Here is a 22,603-nt window from a genome sequence, read left to right on the forward strand (position 1 = left end):
CTTAGAAACTTAGGGAGCTGTAACTCTGAATGTATGAATGAAAATAATGCAGTTACATCATGAATTTTAAAATTTATCATCATTGATTAAAAATTAAAATATTAAATTAAAAATTTATTATCTCGCAATTGAGACTCACCACAACGTGTGATGTCTGTCAGGCATTCAGTGTCACAATGCAGCTTGACTGTCTTACAGACAACCTCAGTAATATTTTTAAATTGGCAGAGACAGCAGGCCATAAGGCTAGGTAAGATCCTATAAACGGAACCACAGGTAATTAAATTCGTGGTAAAAGGGTTACTTGAGTAGGTAGAAGAGGTAGGCCAAGGCCACCACAGACCAATGCAAAAAGGAGTTCTTGGGGCATATGGACTGCAGAACAGGATAGGGGCCGGTTTGCCAATTCCTGCTCTTGACTGTTGTAAATAAATATAGAGGAGGAGAGAGGTGCCCAACAGAAGGATTAAGATGGCAGTAGGCATGGTATGCCTAGGAAAAAGGGAATAGGGATTAGAATCGGGTGACACTGATCTGTAGTTTAAATCCAAAGTATCTCCTTCCAACCCGAAAGCCTTACTTTGGGTTAAGAATACACAGGAAGAAGGCAGACTTCTAAGAAGAGTCTGAATAAGACGGCACCTTCTGGAATCCCTTTCTCAGTTCCTATTTGTGAGTAGTAATATATTAGAAGTTATTCTAGTAATAAAAAAGCATCGTGTGGTTAAACAATAACAGAGGTTGCTTTGGCCAAATCTGGACAAAAGGAACATTCCAAAGAATAACATTATCATTATAATAAGCTATAACATAGCTAATTAAAAAAAAAACACATGAGTTCATAATGATACTCAAAATGAAAGTGGGGGGTCTCTACTTTATAAAATAACGTCAGCTAATAAATGCAAAAGGAATGATAGAATTTGAAATTGTCATTTTGCAACTAACAATGTAATAATCAATTCAGACAAGGATTATGATTGATGCACAGTTGGGTGAAGAGTTTTTTGAAAGTATCAAGCTACATATGATTTTTCAATTACCAAGGGGAAAAATAACTTTACAATGGAGAGATATGGAAGATACCACCTTAGTCAAGTGATCAAACTTAGCACTGGGCCACCTGAAGTGATGAAGTATGAAGAATACATCACCCATATAGTATTCTTCCCCCAAATATTTACTTTGAATCTAATGAGGAAACGGACAAATCCAGATTGTGGGGCAATTTACAAGAAAACTGGCTTAGACTCTTCAAAAATGCCAATGTCATAAAAGACCAAGAAAAAAAATAGCAGGGAAATATTGTAGGTTAAAGGAAACAAAGACAAGACATGCAATGCTTAATCTTATTTGGACCCTGTATCAAAGCAAAACACACTTAAAGAATGTTATTGGATTCTGGCCAAGAGGAAGTAACAAGGACCAATTTAACCTTGCACCTGAAGCAATGAAAAAATAAGACAGAACATATGAAAAAACAGTTTCCAAGAAACTGGACCTCAGGCAATCAAGTTCAGTAATCCCCATGAGATGGGAAATAAATGAAGTGTTCCCTATAATTGCCCTAATTTACTTCTCTGAGAGAGTTTCCAGGTCATGGTACAGGGAAGAGAAGTCCAGGCAGAGACGGGTGGACTCCCTGACTGAGGAAATGGAGCTGAGAATCTGGGAAAACCAAGGTAACTAGAGTTCAAAAAGCAGAGTATCAGAGACAAAAGAAGTACACAGAGAAAGAAGCCTAGAGATATGCAGAGGGATCTCTTGAGAATTCAACAAAGTATTTGTCAGTACATTTGTGTGAGGAATTACTTGATGCCAGGAAAAGGACCACATGAAAGGATTAATAATAAGAATAACTGGATATCACACAGGGTTGTAGGAATAGTACCTGTTCTTACAAGTCAGACTGGAAAACCTCATGATACTCAGAAAGGACTTGTCTCAGTACTTGCAAATAATGCACTCCCGACTAAAGGGTATTTGGACTCCTATCCAACGAATCTTAAAAGCTAGGCCTAAAAAGAATAAAATTGTTTTGAGTAACTTAATTTCACCCAAAACAAAGCCCAAGCATTTTACAGGGATATAAATATGTATAGCACACAATAAACAAAATCTCACAATATCTGGGATCATATGAAAAATTGCCAAGCATGCAAAGAAGTAGGAAAATATGACCCATAGTGAGGAGAAAAGGCAACCAATCAAAACTAACCCATCATCTATACAGATGTTAGAACTGGCAGAAAAGAACATTTAAAAAGTTATTATACCTGAAGTAAAGTTATTATAACTGTATTTCATATGTTAGAAAACCTAGACTAAAAACTGAAAATGTTAAGTACAGGCATGGAAAAGGTAAAGGAGACCAAAATTGGACTTCTAGAGATTAAAAGCAATGTCTAAATGAAAAAGATATTGAACGAGGTTAATGGCTGATTAGACACTGCAGAAGCAAGGGTAACTGAACATTAAGGCATAGTAATAGAAACTATCCAAAATGAAACAAAAAGAGTAACAAAACAAAACAACAACAAAACTTAATAGAGTATCAGTGAGCTGTGCAACAACTTCAAGTGGTCTAATACATGTGTACTTAGAGTCCATGAAGGAGAGGAGAAATGCAAAAATTTGAAGAAATAACAGCCAAAATTTTTCCAAAATGGTAAACTCTATAAAGACACAAAGTCAAGAAGATCAATGAACTTTAAGCATAAGAAACATGGACAAAACTACACCAAGGCACAAAAAATTATCAAATTGCTCAAAACCAGCAATAAATAGAAAAATTTTAAAGCCGCCAGAGGAAAAAACTATACACTACATACAGAGGAACAAAGATAACAATGACAGCAGAATTTTTGTTGGAAACAATGTAAATGAGAACACAGCAAAATAACATATTTAAAGTAGTGAATTGAATTCTATCAAGCTAGAATTCTATATCCAAATCTGTCAAAACAAAAGCAAAATAAAGACTGTCTCAGACATACAAAAGCTGAAAGTATTCATTACTAGTAGATTTTCACTTTAAGAATTGTTAAAAGAAGTATTTTCAAGCAGAAGGAAAATGACACCAGATTGGAATATGGATCTACACAAAAGATTAAGAATACAAGAATACGGACTTCCCTGGTTGTTCAGTGTTTAAAAATCTCCCTGCCAATGCAGGGGTCACTGGTTCGATCCCTGTTCCGGGAAAATCCCACATGCATGCCGCAGAGCAACTAAGCCTGTACGTCACAATTACTGAGCCTGCACCCTAGAGCCTGTGTGCCACAACTACTGAAGCCCATGCACCTAGAGCCTGTGCTCTGCAACAAGAGAAGACATCAGTGAGAATCCGGTGCACCGCAATGAAGAGTAGGCCCTGCTCACCGCAACTGGAGAAAGCCCCGACGAAGCAAAAAAGACCCAACGCTGCAAAAAAATAAATTTAAAAAGTACTTAAAAATTTTTTAAAGGATTTTAGTTATTCAATATATGTCTCTGAAAACAATGGAAATAAATTAGAAATTAACAAATCTGAAAAAGCTCCAAAAATTTGGAAACTAAACAACACACTTCTGAGTAACTTTGTGGTCAAAGAAGAAATCAAAAGGGAAATCAGAAACTATTTTGAACTCACTGAAAGTGAAAACATAATATGTCAAAATGTGGGATATTGCTAAATCTGTACTCAGCTTCCTCAACTTCCACCTTAATCTGGGAAAACGAGAGCAAATTAATCACAGAGTTAGAGAAGAAAGAACACAATAAAGATCAAAGTAGAAATAAATAAAATGGAAAACAGAAAAATACTATAGATATTAAAAGGATAATAAGAGAATATATAAAATATACCAATAAATTCAAGATGAAATGGACAAGTTCCTTGAAAGACAAGCACTACTAAAGTTTATTCAAGAATATAGATATTAGGGCTTCCCTGGTGGCGCAGTGTTTGAGAGTCCGCCTGCTGATGCAGGGGACACGGGTTCGTGCCCTGGTCTGTGAAGATCCCACATGCTGCGGAGTGTCTAGGCCCGTGAGCCTTGGCCAATGAGCCTGCGCGTCCGGAGCCTGTGCTCTGCAATGGGAGAGGCCACAACAGTGAGAGGCCTGCGTACCGCAAAAAAAAAAAAAGAATACAGCTATTAAAGAAATTGGATGTGCAGTTTAAAACCTTCCAACAAAGAAAGCTTCAAGTCCAGGTGGCTTAACTCATAAATTTTACCAAACATTTAAGGAATAAAATAATGTCAATTCTACACAAGCTCTACAAGAAAGTTGAAGAGAAGGGAATATTTCCCAACTTATTTATAAGGACAACTTTCACCGTATCAAGATTAGACAATGACATTACAAGAAAACTATAGACCAATATCTCTCATGAACACAGAGGCAAAAATTCTTAACAAAATTTTAGCATATCAAATCCAGTATTATATAAAAAGATGATACATCATGACCAATTGTGTTTATCTCAAGAATGAAAGGTTGGTTTAATATTTGAAAATCAATTTACCCAACTTAGTACACTAAAACAGAATAATCAGGACATCTCTGGTGGGGCAGTGGTTAAGAATCCACCTGCCAGTGCAGGGGACATGGGTTTCAGCCCTGGTCCGGGAAGATCCCACATGCCACGGAGCAACTAAGCCCGTGCACCACAACTAATGAACCTGCACTCTAGAGCCTGTGAGACACAACTACTGAGACCATGTGCCACAACTAGTGAAGCCCGTTCACCTAGAGTCCATGCCCTACAACAAGAGAAGCCACTGCAATGAGCAGCCTGCATACCGCTGCAAAATGAAGAGTAGTTCCTGTTCGCCACAGCTAGAGAAAGCCTGCGTGTAGCAATGAAGACCAAAAGCAGCCAAAAATAAATAAACAAATTAAGAAAAGAAAAGAAGGGAAAAATCACATAATCATTGCAATAGATGCAGGATAAGAATGAAAGAATCTAACATCCATTCCTGATTAAAGAAAACAGCCCTCAGTAGACTAGGAATGGAAGGAGACTTCCCCAACATGTTAAATGACTTCTACAAAAAACCTAACATCATATTTAATGGTGAAGGACAAAGTACTTTCTCTCCAGGTTCAGGACAAAAGCAAGGATGTCTACTCTCATTACTTCTATTTGACATTGCACTGAAGGTTCTAGCCAGTGCAATAGGGAAACAAAAAAAAGAGATATTCAGAATGGAAAGGAAGAAGTAGAGCTATCTTTATTTGCAGATAACATGATTATGTAGTAAACCTGATAGAATCTACAAAATTGCTACTGGAACTAATAAATGAGTTTATCAAGTTTGCAGGGTACAAGATCAACATAAAAAAAGATTAATTTATCTCAACAAACAATCAGAGATCAAAGTTTCAAAATACTACTTATAATAGAATCAAGCATATAAAATACTTAGAATAAATCTGATAAAATATGTAAAAGACTTGCGCACTGAAAACTGTAAAATATTGCTGGGGGAAATTAAGGAAGACCTAAATAAATGGAGAGATATAGTATTCATGGATGTGAAGATTCAATACTGATAAGATATCAATTCTCCCCAAATTGATTTATAGATCAAAATCCCAGTAGGCTTTTCTATAGACAAGCTAATTCTAAATTTTATATCGAAATAAAATTTAGAATAACTAAAACAACGTTGAAAAAGAACAAAGTTGAAGAACAGTAACTGATTTCAACGCTTATGAAGCTACACTTTCAAGACATTTTGATAGTAGTGTAAAGATACACAAAAAATCAAAGGAACAGAATAGAATGTTCAGAAGTACAGAGACGTGGACAACTGACTTTCAGGTTCAAAGGCATTTAAGTGGAGAAACGATAGTCTTTTCAACAAATGATACTGGAACAATTGAATATCCAGGTGCAAAAAACAAAAAAAAAGGAACTTCCATCCAAACCATATACAGAAGTGAACTCAAATTGGTTCAGAGATCTAAATGTAAAACATAAAACTATAAAACTTCTAGAGCAAAACAAGTGAAAAATTCTATGACCTTGAGTTAGGCATGATTTCTTAGATACAACACCAAAAGCATAATCCATAAAAGAAAAAAATAGATATATTAGCCACCATCAAAATTAAGAATTTCTGCCCTGCAAAAGACACTGCTGAGAGAATGAAAAGATGAGTCCCAGAATGGGAGAAAGTACTTAGCAACTTACATTTTGGATAAAGGACTAATTTCAAGAATATATAAAGAACTCTCAAAACTCCAGAAAAATATAGATAAAAGATTCAAAGATATACATATGGAAAATAAGCATATGAAAAGATGTTTGACAAGATTAATCATTAGGGATGCTAGACTGAGAAAAAATTACACACATATTAAGCTATCTTAAATTAAAAATACTGAGCATAGCAAGCATTGGCCGCAATGTGAAGAAGATGCAACTCTCATACACTGCTGGTAGAGATGTAAAATGATCAAACCACTATGGAAAATAGGTATTTTTTTAAAACTTAAACATACACTTACCAATGATCCAGCCATTCTACTTGCAGGTATTAACCCAAGAGAAATGGAAGTATACATCCATACAAAGAATTGTACACAAATATTCATAGCAACTTTATCTGTAATAGACAAAGACTGAAACAACTCACATGTCCATCAATGGTGAATAGATAAATTGGGGTACATCTGTATAATGGAATACTATTCAACATTAAACAGAAATGAATTACTGATATATACAAAAGTATGGATGAAGATTAAAATAATCATGATGAGCTTAGAAGCCAGTTAGAAAAAAGTATACACTGCATGATTCCATTTACATAAAATTCTAGAAAATGCAAACAGAAAACACATAATTGGTTGTATGGCAATTGGAAAGGGAAAGGATCGATTGGAAGCAATAATTACGAAGAAACATTAAGAAACTTTCTGAGGTAATGGACATTTTGATTTTGGTGATGTCTTCATGGTGTGTATGTATGTGTGTGTGTGAACACAGATTACTGTATGTCAATTATACCTCAAAAAGCTGTTAAAAGAAATGATATTATATGAGAGAGACAATTGGGGAAAATTGAATAGCAACTCTTTATTAGGTAATATTATTGTGCAGGAATTTAATTTCTTCAATACTGTGTGTTAACAGTATAGGGAAATAGTGTGTTTTTTTTTTTTTTTTTTTTTTTTTTTTGCAGTACGCGGGCCTCTCACTGTTGTGGCCTCTCCAGTTGTGGAGCACAGGCTCCGGACGCGCAGGCCCAGTGGCCATGGCTCATGGGCCCAGCCGCTCCGCGGCATGTGGGATCTTCACGGACCGGGGCACGAACCCGCGTCCCCTGCATCGGCAGGCGGACTCTCAACCACTGCGCCATCAGGAAAGCCCCAGGAAATAATTTTTAATATCCAGAGAGGAGGACATCTAGCTGACAAGAGAGGGATCACAATTGTGGCAGATGCTGTTGGAGGCTGAGGAAGATGATGCTAGAGCAGTGAACAATGAGTGATGGCGTGGTGAAGACAGTCATTTGTCAGCTGACTGACAAAGACAGTTGGAACAGACTGCTAAATGCAAGGCTCTTTCCGCATACTAATCTCATGCAATCCCCTCAACTAGCCTTGGCATAACAAAAACTTTCTATTAGCTTTCCATACTGGAGGGGGTATGGCACAATTTAAGGTGCAGTAAGTTGTGTAATAAACTGTCACAATAGGGTCCTACAGAAATAGTTTTCTTTAAACAGCAAAAAAAAGAAACTTGACCCTTTCCTCAAAACATATATGAAAATTAATTCAAAATGAATCATAGACTTAAATGTAACTATACAACTTCCAGAAGAAAACAGGAGAAAATCTTTGTGATTTTGGGTTACACAATGGGGTCTCAGAAAACGATTTCTTAGATAAGACACAAAAGAGCACAAACCATCTAAGAAAAATTGCTAAGGGACTTCCCTTGTGGTTAAGACTCCAAGTTCCCAATGCAGGGGGCCCGGGTTCGATCCTTGGTTAGGGAACTAGATCCCACATGCATGCCACAACTAAGAGTTCGCATGCCACAACTAAGAAGCCCATGAGCTGAAACTATGGAGTCCTGCTGCTGCAACTGAGACCCAGCAAACCAAATAAATAAATTAAATAAATATGAAAAAAATAAAAATTGATAAATTAGAGTTCATCAAACGTTTAAAGCTTCTAGTCTTCAGAGACATTTTAATACAATGAAGATAAGTCACAATCTGGGAGAAGATATTTACTAAACACATATCTGAGAGAAAGGACATTTTCCATTGCTTTTTATATAAAGCACTCTTAAAACTCAATATAAATATCCAATTAAAAATGGATTTTAACAGACACTTCATTTAAAAAGATATTTGCACATGAATAGACACTCAACATCATCAGCTATTACAGAAATGCAAAATGTGGCAAAAACCACGAGATGGAACTACACAGCTACTAGAAAGGCTAAATTTTTTTAAAAAACAAATATAATGATCAGGTGATGATGTGGATTAACTGTAACTCTCATAGACTGCTAGTGGGAAAGCAAAATGGCACAGGCACTTTAGAAAACAGTTTAACAGTTTCTTAAAAAGTTAAATATGCACTTAGCATATGATGAAGCAATCCCACCCTTAGGTATTTAACCCCAAAGAAATGAAAACATATGCTCGCACAAAACATATGTTCACACACACATGTGAGTGTTTTCAGAGGTTTTGTTTATAATAGCCAAAAAATTAGAAACAACTCAAATGTTCGTCAAATGATGAATGCGTAAACAAACTGTGTATCCACACAACTAGAATACTACTCAGCAATAAAATGGAATGAAATACTGACAGGTGCAACAAAACAGATTAATTTCCAAAGAGACTAAGTGAAAGAAGCCAAAAACAAAAAGCTACATTCCATATGATTTCATTTATTAGATATTCTGGAAAAGGCAACATTATACGGACAAAAATCAGATTGGTGGTTGCCAAGGGGTGGTAGTGGGAGGAGGATGGATTGACTACAAAGGGACATGAGGGGTCTTTTGAGAGTGCAGAAGTTTTCTTTACCTCAAATGCAGTGGTGGCTACAGAACTATATGTTTGTCAAAACACATCACACTGTACATTTAAAAATAGTGAATTTTGTTAAATGAAAATTATACATAAATAAACCTGATTTAAGAACATAATAAAACAAACCTAAAAAAAAACAATTGAGTGAAAGTAAATGTCAGAAAAATCAACTTACAGTTTTTCCAATTCAAGGGTCATCATGAGGATGCTTTCAATTGTTGTGACACTTGTGTTGTTCCCATGTCTCTGAAGGAGAAGCCCAAACATGCATGATATAAAACCCAAAGACAAAAATTCTAAACTTAAAAAGATACTTAACATGGGATTACTTCAATTCTGGCTTCTGACTTTCCATAGATGATAATTCCAAAGAGATCTTATTGAAGAAATTTAAATTTGCGTCATCAAATTTATGACCTTGGTGCTGAACAGCACAATCATTTTTTATTATCTGAACTTCTCATTTTCAATTGCATCTACCTCCTTGATCACCCTTTTAAAAAAATAATGTACCCCTTATTCCTTTTTGCTTTCTGGGATAAATAAAATTCCTACATTCGTCTACATCTTCTGTAACTATATGTGTTCTTCAACACTGTTCTCATTCTCTGTTGGCTGTCTTACCCATATATTTTCTTTCTTAATCCCTTTCTTTGCCAATAACTCTTATTTTCACTAACCCAGTTAAAATCTAAATTATGACTTTTTAGCGTACTCAATCTTTGATGAAAGCAAAGAAGAGAAGAAATTATTTCATAAGCCATGAAACTGTTGTAATACTTACAAATATTTTAATGCTGGCAATTTAAAAAGATAAGAATCGTCAACTGTTGTCAAAGGATTACGACTGAGAATTCTGACAAATGGAATGGAATTAAAATTATCTGCATTTTCAATTACTTCCATGAAATCTTATATTCATTTTTTTTGGTATGGAACTTGAAGGTTAAAAAAAATCATTTTCTGTCTTTATCTATAAATCACCCTTAGAATCTGTAAAACACTCTTTCATTGGGAAGGACCCAGGTCTCTAGATGATAAAGTGGAAAAGAGAAAAAAACAAACAAACAAAAAATAGAACAAAGTGGCTAGCAAAGAAAAAATATGCCAAAGAATTTTCAGGTTCAAAACCCTCGAAGTGACTATGTTGGTAGGAAGCCCTTGCTCTGTAAAAAAGTACTATTTCTAGTGTCTTCCATAAGTGAAGGTGTTTTTCTTTCATCTCTACAAATTTTTTAAAATTTAATGATTTAAACTACCCAGTTAAAGACAAAAATAGGGCTAATTCCTTGGTTCTGGAGCCAAAGAAGGAGAGATAAATCCAATAGGAACTGGTGAAACCATACTGCCATCACATACTCCCATGTGTATACTTGTATCACAGCCTTTGTTACTGTGTATGTAATCACCTGTTTACTTGTCAGTCTCCTAGATTGTCAGCAACTTGAGAGCAGGGACCACACTTTATTATCATTATTATTCCTCTGCCTGATACAGTGCCTAATATTTACCAGGTATTTAATAAATGTTTGCTGAATAAATAAATAACATTTTGTTTATATATCAATAAAATAAACAAATTAATTTTGGGGAACAAAATTTTATTCCAAAATGCTGGAATAGATTTTCTTCTTAGTTCTTTCTTTCTTTCATTTTTTTTCTTCATCGTTCTTTACAACAAATAAGGGGGGAAAAAGAAAACAGAAACAGGAAGAAAGAAAAGAATATCTGACTTTAGGTTAACACTACTCAAGAATTATTAGCATATTTGTGCACAATATTATAAAGATAATTATCAAAGCTAATAAATTTTGGGTTGCCAGTCATCTGTGATCAGCATTTAACAGTTAATCCTCACAGTAACCTTATGTGATAGATATATTACCCCATTGTACAAATGAGGAAACTGAGGCACAGAGAAGTTACATAACTTGTCCTAAGTCATAAAGCTAGTAAGAACCAGAGCTGGAATTTGAACTCAGTTCTGACGCTAAAGCCTGTGTTTAACCTCAATGAAAAAAAAAAGGCTGGGGGTTAATATATCTGTTACTTGAATCTTAATTTTGAGAGCACTAAATATAGAAATACCATTTCAAACTTCATCTACCCATTTGGGAAACACTCTATGAGATTTATATTTTCTCTTTTTATTTATTATTTCTCTTTTTATTTATTTTTTCCTTAATCATCTCCCATGATAAATATTTAATTAGCCTATGGTCATTTATACTTTAGAGATTTAAAAAAAAATTGTACTAAAATCCGTAAAAATGATGGAGGAAATACATTGGAAAATTCATCCCTCCATAGAAGCCATAATACCAATAACATGAACAACAACAACAAAACTGGCAAAAATCAGAATCAACTTCTTCTGAACTCTGGAAATTTAACCAACAGGCTTGCAGCACATTGGGGAGCAATTTCTTCAAGGAAAACAAATTAATTTCGGTAAGAACAATGATATCTGTGTTGCTTTAACTTGTCCTTGACCTTTGCTCTCCATGCCAGTGGTAGCCTTGAAAAACAGCCCACATCCTTGGTACCAGAAGGAGTAGCATGGACTGGGAGGGCCTTCAAAGCCTCATTCCAAAGAACTGTCATTGTTTTACATGTCTGGTTGTCCCCTGGAAGACCTCACTTGAAAGGCTTTCCTTTGACCTGACCGAGAGCTGTGTAGTGAGAAAAGCCGCTCCTCAGGTGGCATTTCTGGAAAACATTTTCAAGCAAATATTTTAACATGGCGGTTGCATGAGGCAATGGATAACAGTTTGGGGCAGAAAACAGCCCAACCGAGAAGCTTAAAGAGAAAAGCTGAGGAATGAGATGTCCACAGAGACTTTGAAATGTTCCAATGTATTCCTGGGAAACTGGAAGACCACAAGACGTATTCCTGGGAATCTAGGAAAATAACTGTTAGCATTAATAAATGAGTTCAGCAAGGTTGTAGGATATAAGATCAATATTATTTCTACACACCAGTAATGAGTAATCCAAAAATGAAATTAAGAAAACAATTCCATGTGTAACAGCATCAAAACAAGTAAAATACTTAGGGTAAAATTTAACCAAGTAAGGGCAAGATTCACTCTGAAAAGTACAAAACTGTTGAAAGAAATTGAAGAAGATCTAAATAAATATAAAGACATGCCGGATTCATGGACTGGAAGATAATCTTATTAAAATGTCACTACTTCCCAAATCGACCTATGGTTCCATTGCAATTCCTATCAAAATCCCAGCTGACTTCTTTCCAGAAATTGCCAAGCTAATTCTAAAATTCATATGGCAATTCAAGGAAACAGAATAACGAAAACAATGTTGGTAAAGGACAAAGTGGGAGGACTCACACATCCTGGTTTCAAAACTCCGTTCAAAGCTACTGCAATCACAGTGTTGTACTGGAATAAGAACAGACATGTAAATCAATGGAACACAATTGGCAGTATAGAAATAAACCCTCAAGTGTATGGTCTATTGATTTTCAACCAGCGTGCCAAAACAATTCAATGTGGAAAGAACAGTCTTTTCAAATAATGCTGGGAAAACAGTACATCCACACACAAAATAATGAAGCTGGACTCCTACACTTCACACCATATATGAAAATTAACTCCAAATGGATCAAATATACAAATGTAAGAGCTAAGGCTATAAAACTCTTAGAAGAAAACACAGGGGTAAATCTTTATGATCTTGCATTACACAATAGTTTCTTAGATATGATACCAGAAGCACAAAGAACCAAAGAAAAAAGAGATGAATGGGATTTTATAAAAATTAAAAAGTGTGTGCTTCAAAGGACACTATCAAGAAAGTGAATAAACATATACAATGGGAGAAAATACTACAGGTGGGAAGAATAAGATGCAGTTGGGAGAAGAAAAGTATGGTAGTTTCTAGGTGTGACAATCTCAAAATTTTGAACTATTACAAATAAAATAACCACCCTGAATCATGGCAAAGGGCAGACCCAAGTTATTTTTGTTTTTAATGTTTATGCCTTTCTAAATCTGAGAAGCTGCCAGGATTCTAGTACATAGCAAAAAGTGATGACAACACCCTGAAGTGTGTCAGCTTTTGTGTGTACATAGCTATCTAAAGGAAACCAATGCTAGTTGATGGGGGGAGCATTAGGGTGGCTCTGTGACCGCAGCTCAATTTGCCTTCATAGTGTGGCCACACCACCCTCATTGATATTCTCAACAATGGGGTAAATAATTTAATAGGGATAAGACTTTGATTTTCCTCTTACTCTCTCTTAGTGCTTATGTTCTAGGTACAATATTGATGTACCACAGAAAAGGAAGCATGTGAATGTGCTCTGTCTGTTTAAGTTATATAGCCTTTGTACATTGTAGAGTCCTTCAGTTTCTAAAATCATGGAGCTTGTATTGTTAGAACCAATGAAGTGACGAAAAGAGTTTTTAAAAATAAGCCATCGGTCTGGACCTGCATAAGTGAATGTAGGAGAAACAATTTATAGTCAGAAAAAAAAAGTAAAGTTAACATTTAGGATTATCAACCACTGATGGTTTTCCATAATATATTTCATTCCTTATTTTATCTGAAAGAGATATGATTACTACCACCATTCAAAAAGTGGTACTTCATTAATTAATAAGCTCTTGGCTCATCTTTGAGGTAGATTTTGGTCTTAAAATAGACTACCACACTGCTAACTACTTCACCTGATGTTTGTCAATAACATAGAGGCTGCATTCAAGAAACCTACTGACTTATAATTACCTGAAACCCGGTGATGAATCAAGGTTTTGAGGGGCCTGTACCTCATGTACTTCGGGAAATCCTATCAAATAAAAACATGCAAAGTTATGAATACAAAAATTGCTAGGACCCCGCTCAATACCTTGGAAGGGACCTATGAAAGTGAGGAGCCCTGAAGCCTAAGCTTCATTGTATTCATGAAAAATCCACCTCAGCTGGGGACATTTTTCAAACTTATTTAATGCAGGCAACTTATAAACACCCCAGTAATATGTCATAATAGGTAGTAAAATGACTTAACTCGAGTGTGGCATCTTCCCTTGATGGCTTGCCTTTTAAAAGAGATGCAATCAAGTTTATATATCACTATGGCAAATATTTCCTGAAGCAAATTACCTTTGTCTATTAGAAAGACTTAGCCCAAAACAAAGACTTACTATACTGTGACAATCTTTTAAAAGTAACTGTGAACGAGTTTTTGGAGTACAGTACTAATTTATTTCCAACACCAGATAGTTCTGATTCTTTCACTACCTTTTGCGTCATTTAAGAGGAACACAAATTCAAAAGGAACAAGTTGGTGCCTCTTACATTACAAATCTTTTCTAAACTACCACCCATTTTCTACTTCATCACCCCCCTGCCTAACCTTGTTACCCTGCGGCATAGATGCTAGAATGGCTCTCATATATGTTTTTCCATCAACATCCATCTTTCTCCTTCCAGTATGAAAGCTTCTTGGGGACAAAGTCCCTGCCCTATGCATCTTTGTATCCCCAGCACTTAGTACACTGCTGACACACAGTGGGCATGGCACTCAGTGAATGTTTTTGAATGAGTTCATTAATTTTTAAACTGTGATTGATTGATTTATTTTTTTATTTCCACAATGTATTTTCCCGTGTTGGCTACATAATTATAGTGAAACTGAGTCTTATAAGGAAGTCTTGCTGTTATAGGATGTTTAGGAAAGGTGGTGAGCTTATGACGTTATATTGACGCTACTAAAACCTCCTGGTGAAGGGACCTCATCAGCCCGCTCTCCTGTGTGCTGGCAAAAGAAAAACTGACCCTTGGTGCTCTCTCTCCAAGGTAGTTATCAGCAAAGTAACAAGGGAAAGGAAGGAGGGCGCTAAACATAGGCATCTGCAGGAATTGCTAATCCAGTTCCAGACACAGCCTCAACACCTTCATTAACCCAAAATGTGTGAACTGTGTGAAACTGGATTTCTGAACCACAAGACAGGTAAGAGAGTCTTTTCCAAAGCCAGGTGTAGAATAGCCCTTTACCTTGAGTCTAAAATCACCTTCAGGCCATTGAAAGTACCCAGTATCATTTCCTTGTGTCAAGAGAAATCACAGAATTTTTGAGCTGAAAGGGTGTAAAACCCACACTTCTTATTGAAGAGTAGTCAGCAAAGAAAGTATATTGAATTAGGCTACAGCAATGTATTTTCTTCATATTTTTCACACTATAGCTGAACACAAACAACGTCTTTTCCCATACTTCAAACGTTCCTATTGACCACAGATAATTCACTTCAGAGATATATGTTTTTTGAAAAATAATGTTCTGGGTGGCTGGGAAGAGCCCTGTGGTGGGTGTTCAGGAATTCTTTCTGCTTTACCATTTAAAAGAGCTAATAATGGTTGGGGAAGCATCCACACCTTTTGCTCCCTGAGGAATTCGGTGCTATACTTAGTTCTTTGCAGCTCTGTGTTGCATACATTTTATGCAGTTAGGAACTTTGCACATGAGCAGGAACCCAAGTTAAATTCAAAAGTGCAACTTCATGGACCATTCGCATATTGGAGAAGCATCAGTGGGATTCCATGACAATGCTAATTTGAGTGTTTTTGCTTGGTGCCTTTTATTGCCTGTACCAAAGATCAGTACTACGGAAAGCAGGATGTTTCATATATCTGAGTTAAACAAGTCTCTTGGCCTCTTTGTACCTTAGTTTCCTAATTTGAAAGGAAAGTAAATTGCTCTCAAGACATACTTTCCAGAATTCATACTGGGCTTACACCAGCTAACCAATAACTGCATGATTTTTTTACACACAGTTTTTTTACATGCATTCATCTTCTATTTTACTTACAACTTGTGTAATACCTGTATTCCATGCCAGGCCTGAAACGTTCCAAATCTAAGTTCTGTGAGTAAATTGCAACTAAGATTTCTACAAAAAAAGACACCAGCAAAAGAAGAAGAAAAATATGTATTCTTTCAGAACATTTATCCTTTGGCAAATATTCTAATTTATATATGATGAAACATAACATCAGTACTCCCTCCATACACTAAAGAAATCTCACTGTGGAAGACATTATGATTTATACTTTCATGATTATATATGTGGTGCATTAGATACAAAATAGTAAATGCTCATTAAATACTTGTGTTAAGTGATCTTTATATCTCTAGAAAGGCAGCACTATTAACATTTTTGGCTGGATAATTCTTTGCTGTGGTAGGCTTTCCTGTACACTGTTGGATGTTTAGTAGTATCTCTGGCCTCTGTCCACTAGATGTCAGTATCATATACAGTTCTGACAAGCAAAAATGTCTCCAGACACAACCAAATGTCACCTGCGTGCCAAATAACCCTGGTTGAGAACCACTGCTCTATAATGATTCACTCTGATCTGTGTAATATTTCTCACACTAATCTTTGCTAGAGAGAAAAAGGATTTTCTACAAAATTTTAGCAACAATTTTAATCAAAATGAGTAACAAATTAATTTTATAAATAATTAAACTATAAAAATTCCAAATATAATGAAGTTATATTTGTAACTTACATAAACTGCAAAAACGGTAGTGGTTCAAATGTACGTCGTACAATAGATGGTATTTTATTGCAGGAAAAATTTCTAGGAAAAGTAAAAGGAAAATATTGCCTCAATTAGCTATTAGATATCTACTTAGTAGGAATAACTAGTAGAGGTTAAAATGATAATAATAAATAAGAAGCTTTGGTCTAAACTCCAAACCTTAGGAATTACTATTTGAGCCTTCCAGAGCCCCTAACCCTACCTTCACCTCTCTTAAGAGTCTCACCTTCAGTATCTTCATAAATTAAATATAAAACTATAGATCTTGATAGATTTTGGAGGTCATCTTTCCTGAGAGCAGAAGCATTGATTAGATTCCACCTTGGTCTCATCAAATTCTAGATTGTGAGCTCAAAGTTTTTATCTCTATATATCATTATAATTTGTAATATTAGAAGGAATATTCTTATATTTACACACTTCCCAGTATAGTTCTATTTTTCTAGGCCAATTCATTACCAAAAGAAATAAAAGATAACGTTTCACACAACTTGAAAGGAAGTTGCTCCTTTCATTAATATGTAACTTTAATTCAGTATTACACTTTCTATCATATGGACTTTTATTTGAAAATACCTACTCTTGACTATAGCTGAGTATCTTATTTCCATTGATTCCAGCTTCGTCTCTCATTTCACCTGGATAGGTATAACTGTCTTCTGACTGGTGTTTCCATCTCTACCCTCTCCCTTTCTAAGCCATCCTACAGGTGATCATCAGATTAACTCTTTGGAAGTGGTTCTCAAATACCAGCATCACTTGTGAATTATTGAAGATACAAACACTCAGCCCTACTCTGGACCTCTTGCATCAGTAACTACTGGGGTGGAGCTTGTGTTTTCACAAGCCCTCCAAGTGGTTGGTTCTGTTGTAGGCTAAAGCGTGTCCTAAAGCACTGCTGTGGTAACATGCTAGCTTGGCATGTTATCCTTGGCTTGGCCTCCAAAATTCTAGATGATCTGGCTCTAACCTTCTACTCTTCCCACTTGTACTCTACAGGTACTCAGAGTATTTTTCCTGTGCTTTGTCTTTCTCCCACTTTCCTTTTGCAAGCTTATTCTTCCTAAGATGTCTGTCACTGATACCCAATGGCCCTTCGAGGTCCCGTTTAAAGAGCATTTCTCTAGTAATATATTCCCTGATCTAATTTGAAGTATTTTTTCCCTATTTTGTTTTCCAATACCAACTTATAGCGCTCATTGCACATATTCATTTCTTTCTTTAAATATAGCTATTTTTGCAACCCATTTCCTCTGAGCATAAACTCCTTCAAATTATGGACTAGATCCTGCTTATGTACATTGTCTATCATGTTTAAAGACAACGTGAGGACATAAAGCAAACTCAAATATTTATAAAATCAACAAATAGCTGGGGAGTGGAGAGAAGGAGGAAATGACTGTTTTAAAATAAATGTAGTTTTACTACTTCATGGTGCCTCCATAGCATTTTGTGATTATGGTTTGAGCTTATTATATGTTTTATTCCCTGTGAGATCATGAGTTTCTAATAGGAATCCTGTCTTACCCATCTGCATGTTTACAACACTAGGCATAGTGCATATTAGCATATTCTTTTTTCACTTTTTTATTGATTGGCATTTTTTTTTAAGAATGAGAATACTTATGCTGACATGAAATAATCAGATTATAAAGTATTTCATAGTAGAAATAATGAAAGGCTTAGTCCACTGAGCAGTTATCTTATTTGTTTTTCTGCAAACTGTGTTTGTAAGGTTTGGAGCCCAGATGGCAGAGAAGAGACTAATATAAAGGTGATTGCTTAAGGCTTGGAAGGTTTGATAATTAAAAGAACTATTTTTAGGGTTATGTGAGGCTCTTTATACCCACTTCCCTTAAGCCTTTTATATTTGGAAGAAGAATCTATTTGCTAAAGAGGATCATTCATTCACTTAATAAAGATTAATGACATACACAACTTTGGATGCCATGGACAAAGGACAAAAACTGAGCTTTTATAGCAAAAAACACAGTTATCTGTTTATCCCTATATTAAAAGAAATACTAGGCAAGCATTTCCTCTTTGATAAGGAAGCTGGAGAGAGAATTCCCTGGTGATCCAGGGGTTAGGACTTGGCACTTCCACTGCTGGGGATCTGTGTTCAATGCCTGGTCAGGGAAATAAGACCTTACAAGTTGTGTGGCGTGCCCAAAAAACAAAACAAACAAACAAACAAAAAAACAGAAATAAAAAGGCTGGAGAGATTTTTGTTAGGGGCATTTCTGAGATGCTTATTTAGTGTGAATATTTCTAAATATACCACTTAACCATCATCTTAAACATTCTTAATATTAGTAACACAATTTCTGCATTGAAATCCTTAACAAGTGTTTGTTATTTTGGTAACTTAATGTGTTCTTGACAATACTGATTTTGTTTAAGAAAAATTTTTTGATGTGGACCATTTTTAAAGTCTTTATTGAATTTATTACAATATTGCTTCTTTATTTTTATGTTTTCGTTTTTGGCCATGAGGCATGTGGGATCTTAGCTCCCTGACCAGGGGTCGAACCCACACCCCCTGCTTTGGAAGGCAAAGTCTTAACCACTACACCACCAGGAAAGTCCCTTGACAATACAGTTTACATAATTCATCTGCTTAAATATCTAATATTTAAATGTTAATTTAATTTAGATTAAATTATCAAAGTTAGGAGTTAATGGCATTCATATTAATCTAAGTGTTCTATATTTTCTTGTCTTGTAGGTGACAATTTGAGTTTAACTTTAATTCCTCTCATTTCACTAAACCAATTTTTTCAAACCTTTTCTGTAAAGGCCAGATAAGTAAATATTTTAGGCTCTGCAGGCCACATACAGTCTCTGTCACATATTTTTCTTCGTTTCCTTTTTTTTCTCATTTACAGCCCTTTAAAAATCACTTTTAATATATGGGTTGTGTAAAAATGGACTGTGGGCCAGATTTGATCCATAAGTCATAAACAAAATATAAATACAGAAGAAGAGTATATGAACACTTATATAACAAGGTTCATATGGGAGTCTATAATTGCTCAGACATCATTACCACTTTTCCTCTACAACTAAAGTGTATTTTTCTATCTATACCTTGTCTATATAATTAAAAAATTAAAAATGAATAGGAGATATTTAGTGCTAGTGATGGGCTGGGGCCCTACACAGACTCACAGGATTGTAGAATTTTATTGCTAGAAGAAATTGAAGAGATTATCTAACTTGAACTCCTTAATTACTTTATAGATAATCTACTTTATAGGTAAGAACTCATAAATAAATATGATTAACTTACAAATATTGGAGGGATAGCAAGCCTTCAAATGAGTCCTTATGTAATTCAGTCAAATAATTTTCACTGAGAATTCTGAAAAATGAAAAGGTTATTTCTGGATCAAAATGCAAAATAACTACAATATATACTACATAGGACTAACTCCTATATGTGGAGGAAAGCTGGGTAATGGTGCCACCTAAACAAGCTAATTCTTATTTGATTTAGGGATGGTGATTTTTGCTCTGTTTCCATTTAAACCTTCTTTTCACGTCTCACACACACACACACACACACACACACACACACACACCACTCACTCTTCCCACCAAATCATATAGTTAAAGCCTACTCTCTAGACCACGAAGTCTCTGTTAGAACCCAGCTCTGGGTGGCACCATCGTTGCAGAGCTGATCTTCCCTCCTCTCTTTCCCCAAACCTTATTGGGAAGTCCCACACACAACTGTATCAGGGCAAATCAAGCCATCTGATTTTTTTCCCCCATTAAAAATTTTTTGAAAACTAAAATGTGCATAAAATATACATAACTGTTCAATAATTCAATTGAACAACTGTTCAACTGTTTAATAATTACAAAGCAGATCCCCACGTAACACCATTCATGTCAAGAAAGGATCCTGCCAGCATCCCAGAAGCCCCCCATGTGCCCTTTTCCAATCACAACCCTCTCTCTGACTTCCTAGAGGGAACCACTATCTTGACTTTAAGAATAATTTCCTTGCTTTTAAAATTTACTTTTGCTTTTTCTCTTTCAGCCATAAACAGCACAGTTTAGTCTTCCTTCTTCTTGAACTTTATATAAGTGGAATCATATTATATGTATTGTTTTCACATTTCTTTCATTCAACATTATTTTGTAAAATTATTTTACTTTTGCCTGTAGTATGTAATGTTGCATGTCCCACTACATGAGGCTTCTGAGTATTTGAAAGTGGCTAATGACACTAAGGAGTTGAATTTTTAATTTAATTAATTTCAATTATATTAAAATTTAAAAAACAGATACGTAATGTAATTATTGGAAAATGTTTATGTTAGCAACAATTTGCATATGTGATACTACTTTTTCGACTGTAAATTTTATGCAATCTAAATACTGATCAAGTGTTTGTAATAAAATTTAGCAACCAAATTGTGATTTCAAAGAGTTAGTATGGGGAAAAAAATGTAGATTCTCTCATTAATTTTTATATTGATTAAATGTAGCTATGATAATACTTTGGATATTTTTAAATCCTTAATATGAAAAAAACATGGAATATCTTATTAATAATGTATATAATGATTACATGTTAAAATGATATTTGGGATATAAGGGTTAAGTAAAAGATATTAACATTTATTTCATCTGTTTCATTTTACTTTTATTTTTAAGTGGCTACCAGAAAATTTAAGATTACTTATGTGGTTTGCATTATGTTTCTGATGAAGTCTATGGCTTCTAATTATGATTATATCACATTTTATTCATTCAACTGTTGGTGTATACTGAGATTTTTTCTAGTTTTTATTTATTAAAAACAATACTGCTTTGAACATTCTTATATTTGTATCCTGATACATATTTGCCTGAGTTTGTCTAGGATGTAATAGGGATACAAAATTGTTTCCTAAGAAGTTGTGCTATTTCAAGTTGGCAGATTGAAACATGTCAAGTCTCCACCCCTTCAACTTCCACCAAACTCCTTAAGAATGATAGAAAAGATATAACTTAAAACTCACAAATTTAGCTCAATGTGTGGGAGCAGCTCCACAAATGCTCCACTACCAGAAACGTCCCGGAGCTACCTACAGGGTGATCAGTTGGAATAGTGTGGTAGGAGCAGCCGACATCACACATCAACCACACATCTTCCCTCCTTGATCAAGGCAGCAAAACGTGTCTTCCTCTAGGCAGGAGCAATTGGTGTTAGAAAGGGGGCAAGGTCCCAGAACCCTGAAAGAAAGGTATGCACACCCTGACTAGCCACAAGAAGGCACCTCCCACCTCTGCCTTATTCTCAGGGGAACCCATTGGGAGTAATAAGCCCCAACAGCTCATTTCACTTCTCCCCTAAAGCTGGGAAACAAACGCAGCAGAATCTCAACTACAAAGGTGAATTACACTCAGGAATGACCAAACAATGTGAGAAAGTCAGCTCCATTAAGGACAGAAAACAAAAACAAACATAAGAGCTTATAGCCAATGAATCAGAGTTAACAAAGCACAAGCGGACCTTAGGATAGCACAATTATTACCCTCAGGCAGATGTAAGCAGATAGTGCCTCCATTAATCAACTCAAGAATATACGAATGAAAAGTGTTAGCAATAATAAAAAAAAACTCAGTACATGAGCAGCAGAAATGACAGTTAAAGAATAAATTAGGAAACTGAGAGATCCAGCCAAAGACTTCTCCAGAATGCAGAATGAAGGGAGCAGGAATGATTCACAGTCAAGCCTGACCCCTGGGTCTGCCCGAAGAATGTTAACCCCTTTGCTTCAGCTGGTCTCACAATAAAGACTAGGAACATGCTGCGGGGAGGAGGGGGTGGTGTTTTGCACAAGTTTCTTATATCTGATAAGCAGGAAGGCACATAGCCTGTGACCCAAGAGTGGAGTGAGGGAGTGGTAGTGGGAGCCAGTACAAAAGAAACTCTATAAGATGTCAAAGGTAAGTTTCTCTTGCCTGGAAGTATCCCCTTCCTT

General features: G+C 35.5%; 1 protein-coding gene across 1 annotated transcript in view; it reads right to left on the bottom strand.

Moving 5' to 3' along the window:
• LOC114890340 (leucine-rich repeat-containing protein 37A3-like) overlaps positions 1 to 21,748 on the bottom strand; it is a 45,481-nt gene extending 23,733 nt beyond the window's left edge. Inside the window, 8 exon segments of the mRNA XM_029213743.1 lie at positions 140 to 258; positions 9,232 to 9,280; positions 9,283 to 9,302; positions 9,841 to 9,912; positions 15,887 to 15,967; positions 16,590 to 16,661; positions 19,915 to 19,986; positions 21,708 to 21,748. Coding sequence (XP_029069576.1) covers positions 140 to 258; positions 9,232 to 9,280; positions 9,283 to 9,302; positions 9,841 to 9,912; positions 15,887 to 15,967; positions 16,590 to 16,661; positions 19,915 to 19,986; positions 21,708 to 21,748 — 526 coding nt within the window.
• Positions 21,749 to 22,603: the final 855 nt, after the last annotated feature.

This window comes from Monodon monoceros, unplaced genomic scaffold (genome assembly GCF_005190385.1).
Source record: "Monodon monoceros isolate NGI ecotype Baffin Bay Population unplaced genomic scaffold, NGI_Narwhal_1 Super_Scaffold_11, whole genome shotgun sequence".
NCBI lineage: Eukaryota > Metazoa > Chordata > Mammalia > Artiodactyla > Monodontidae > Monodon > Monodon monoceros.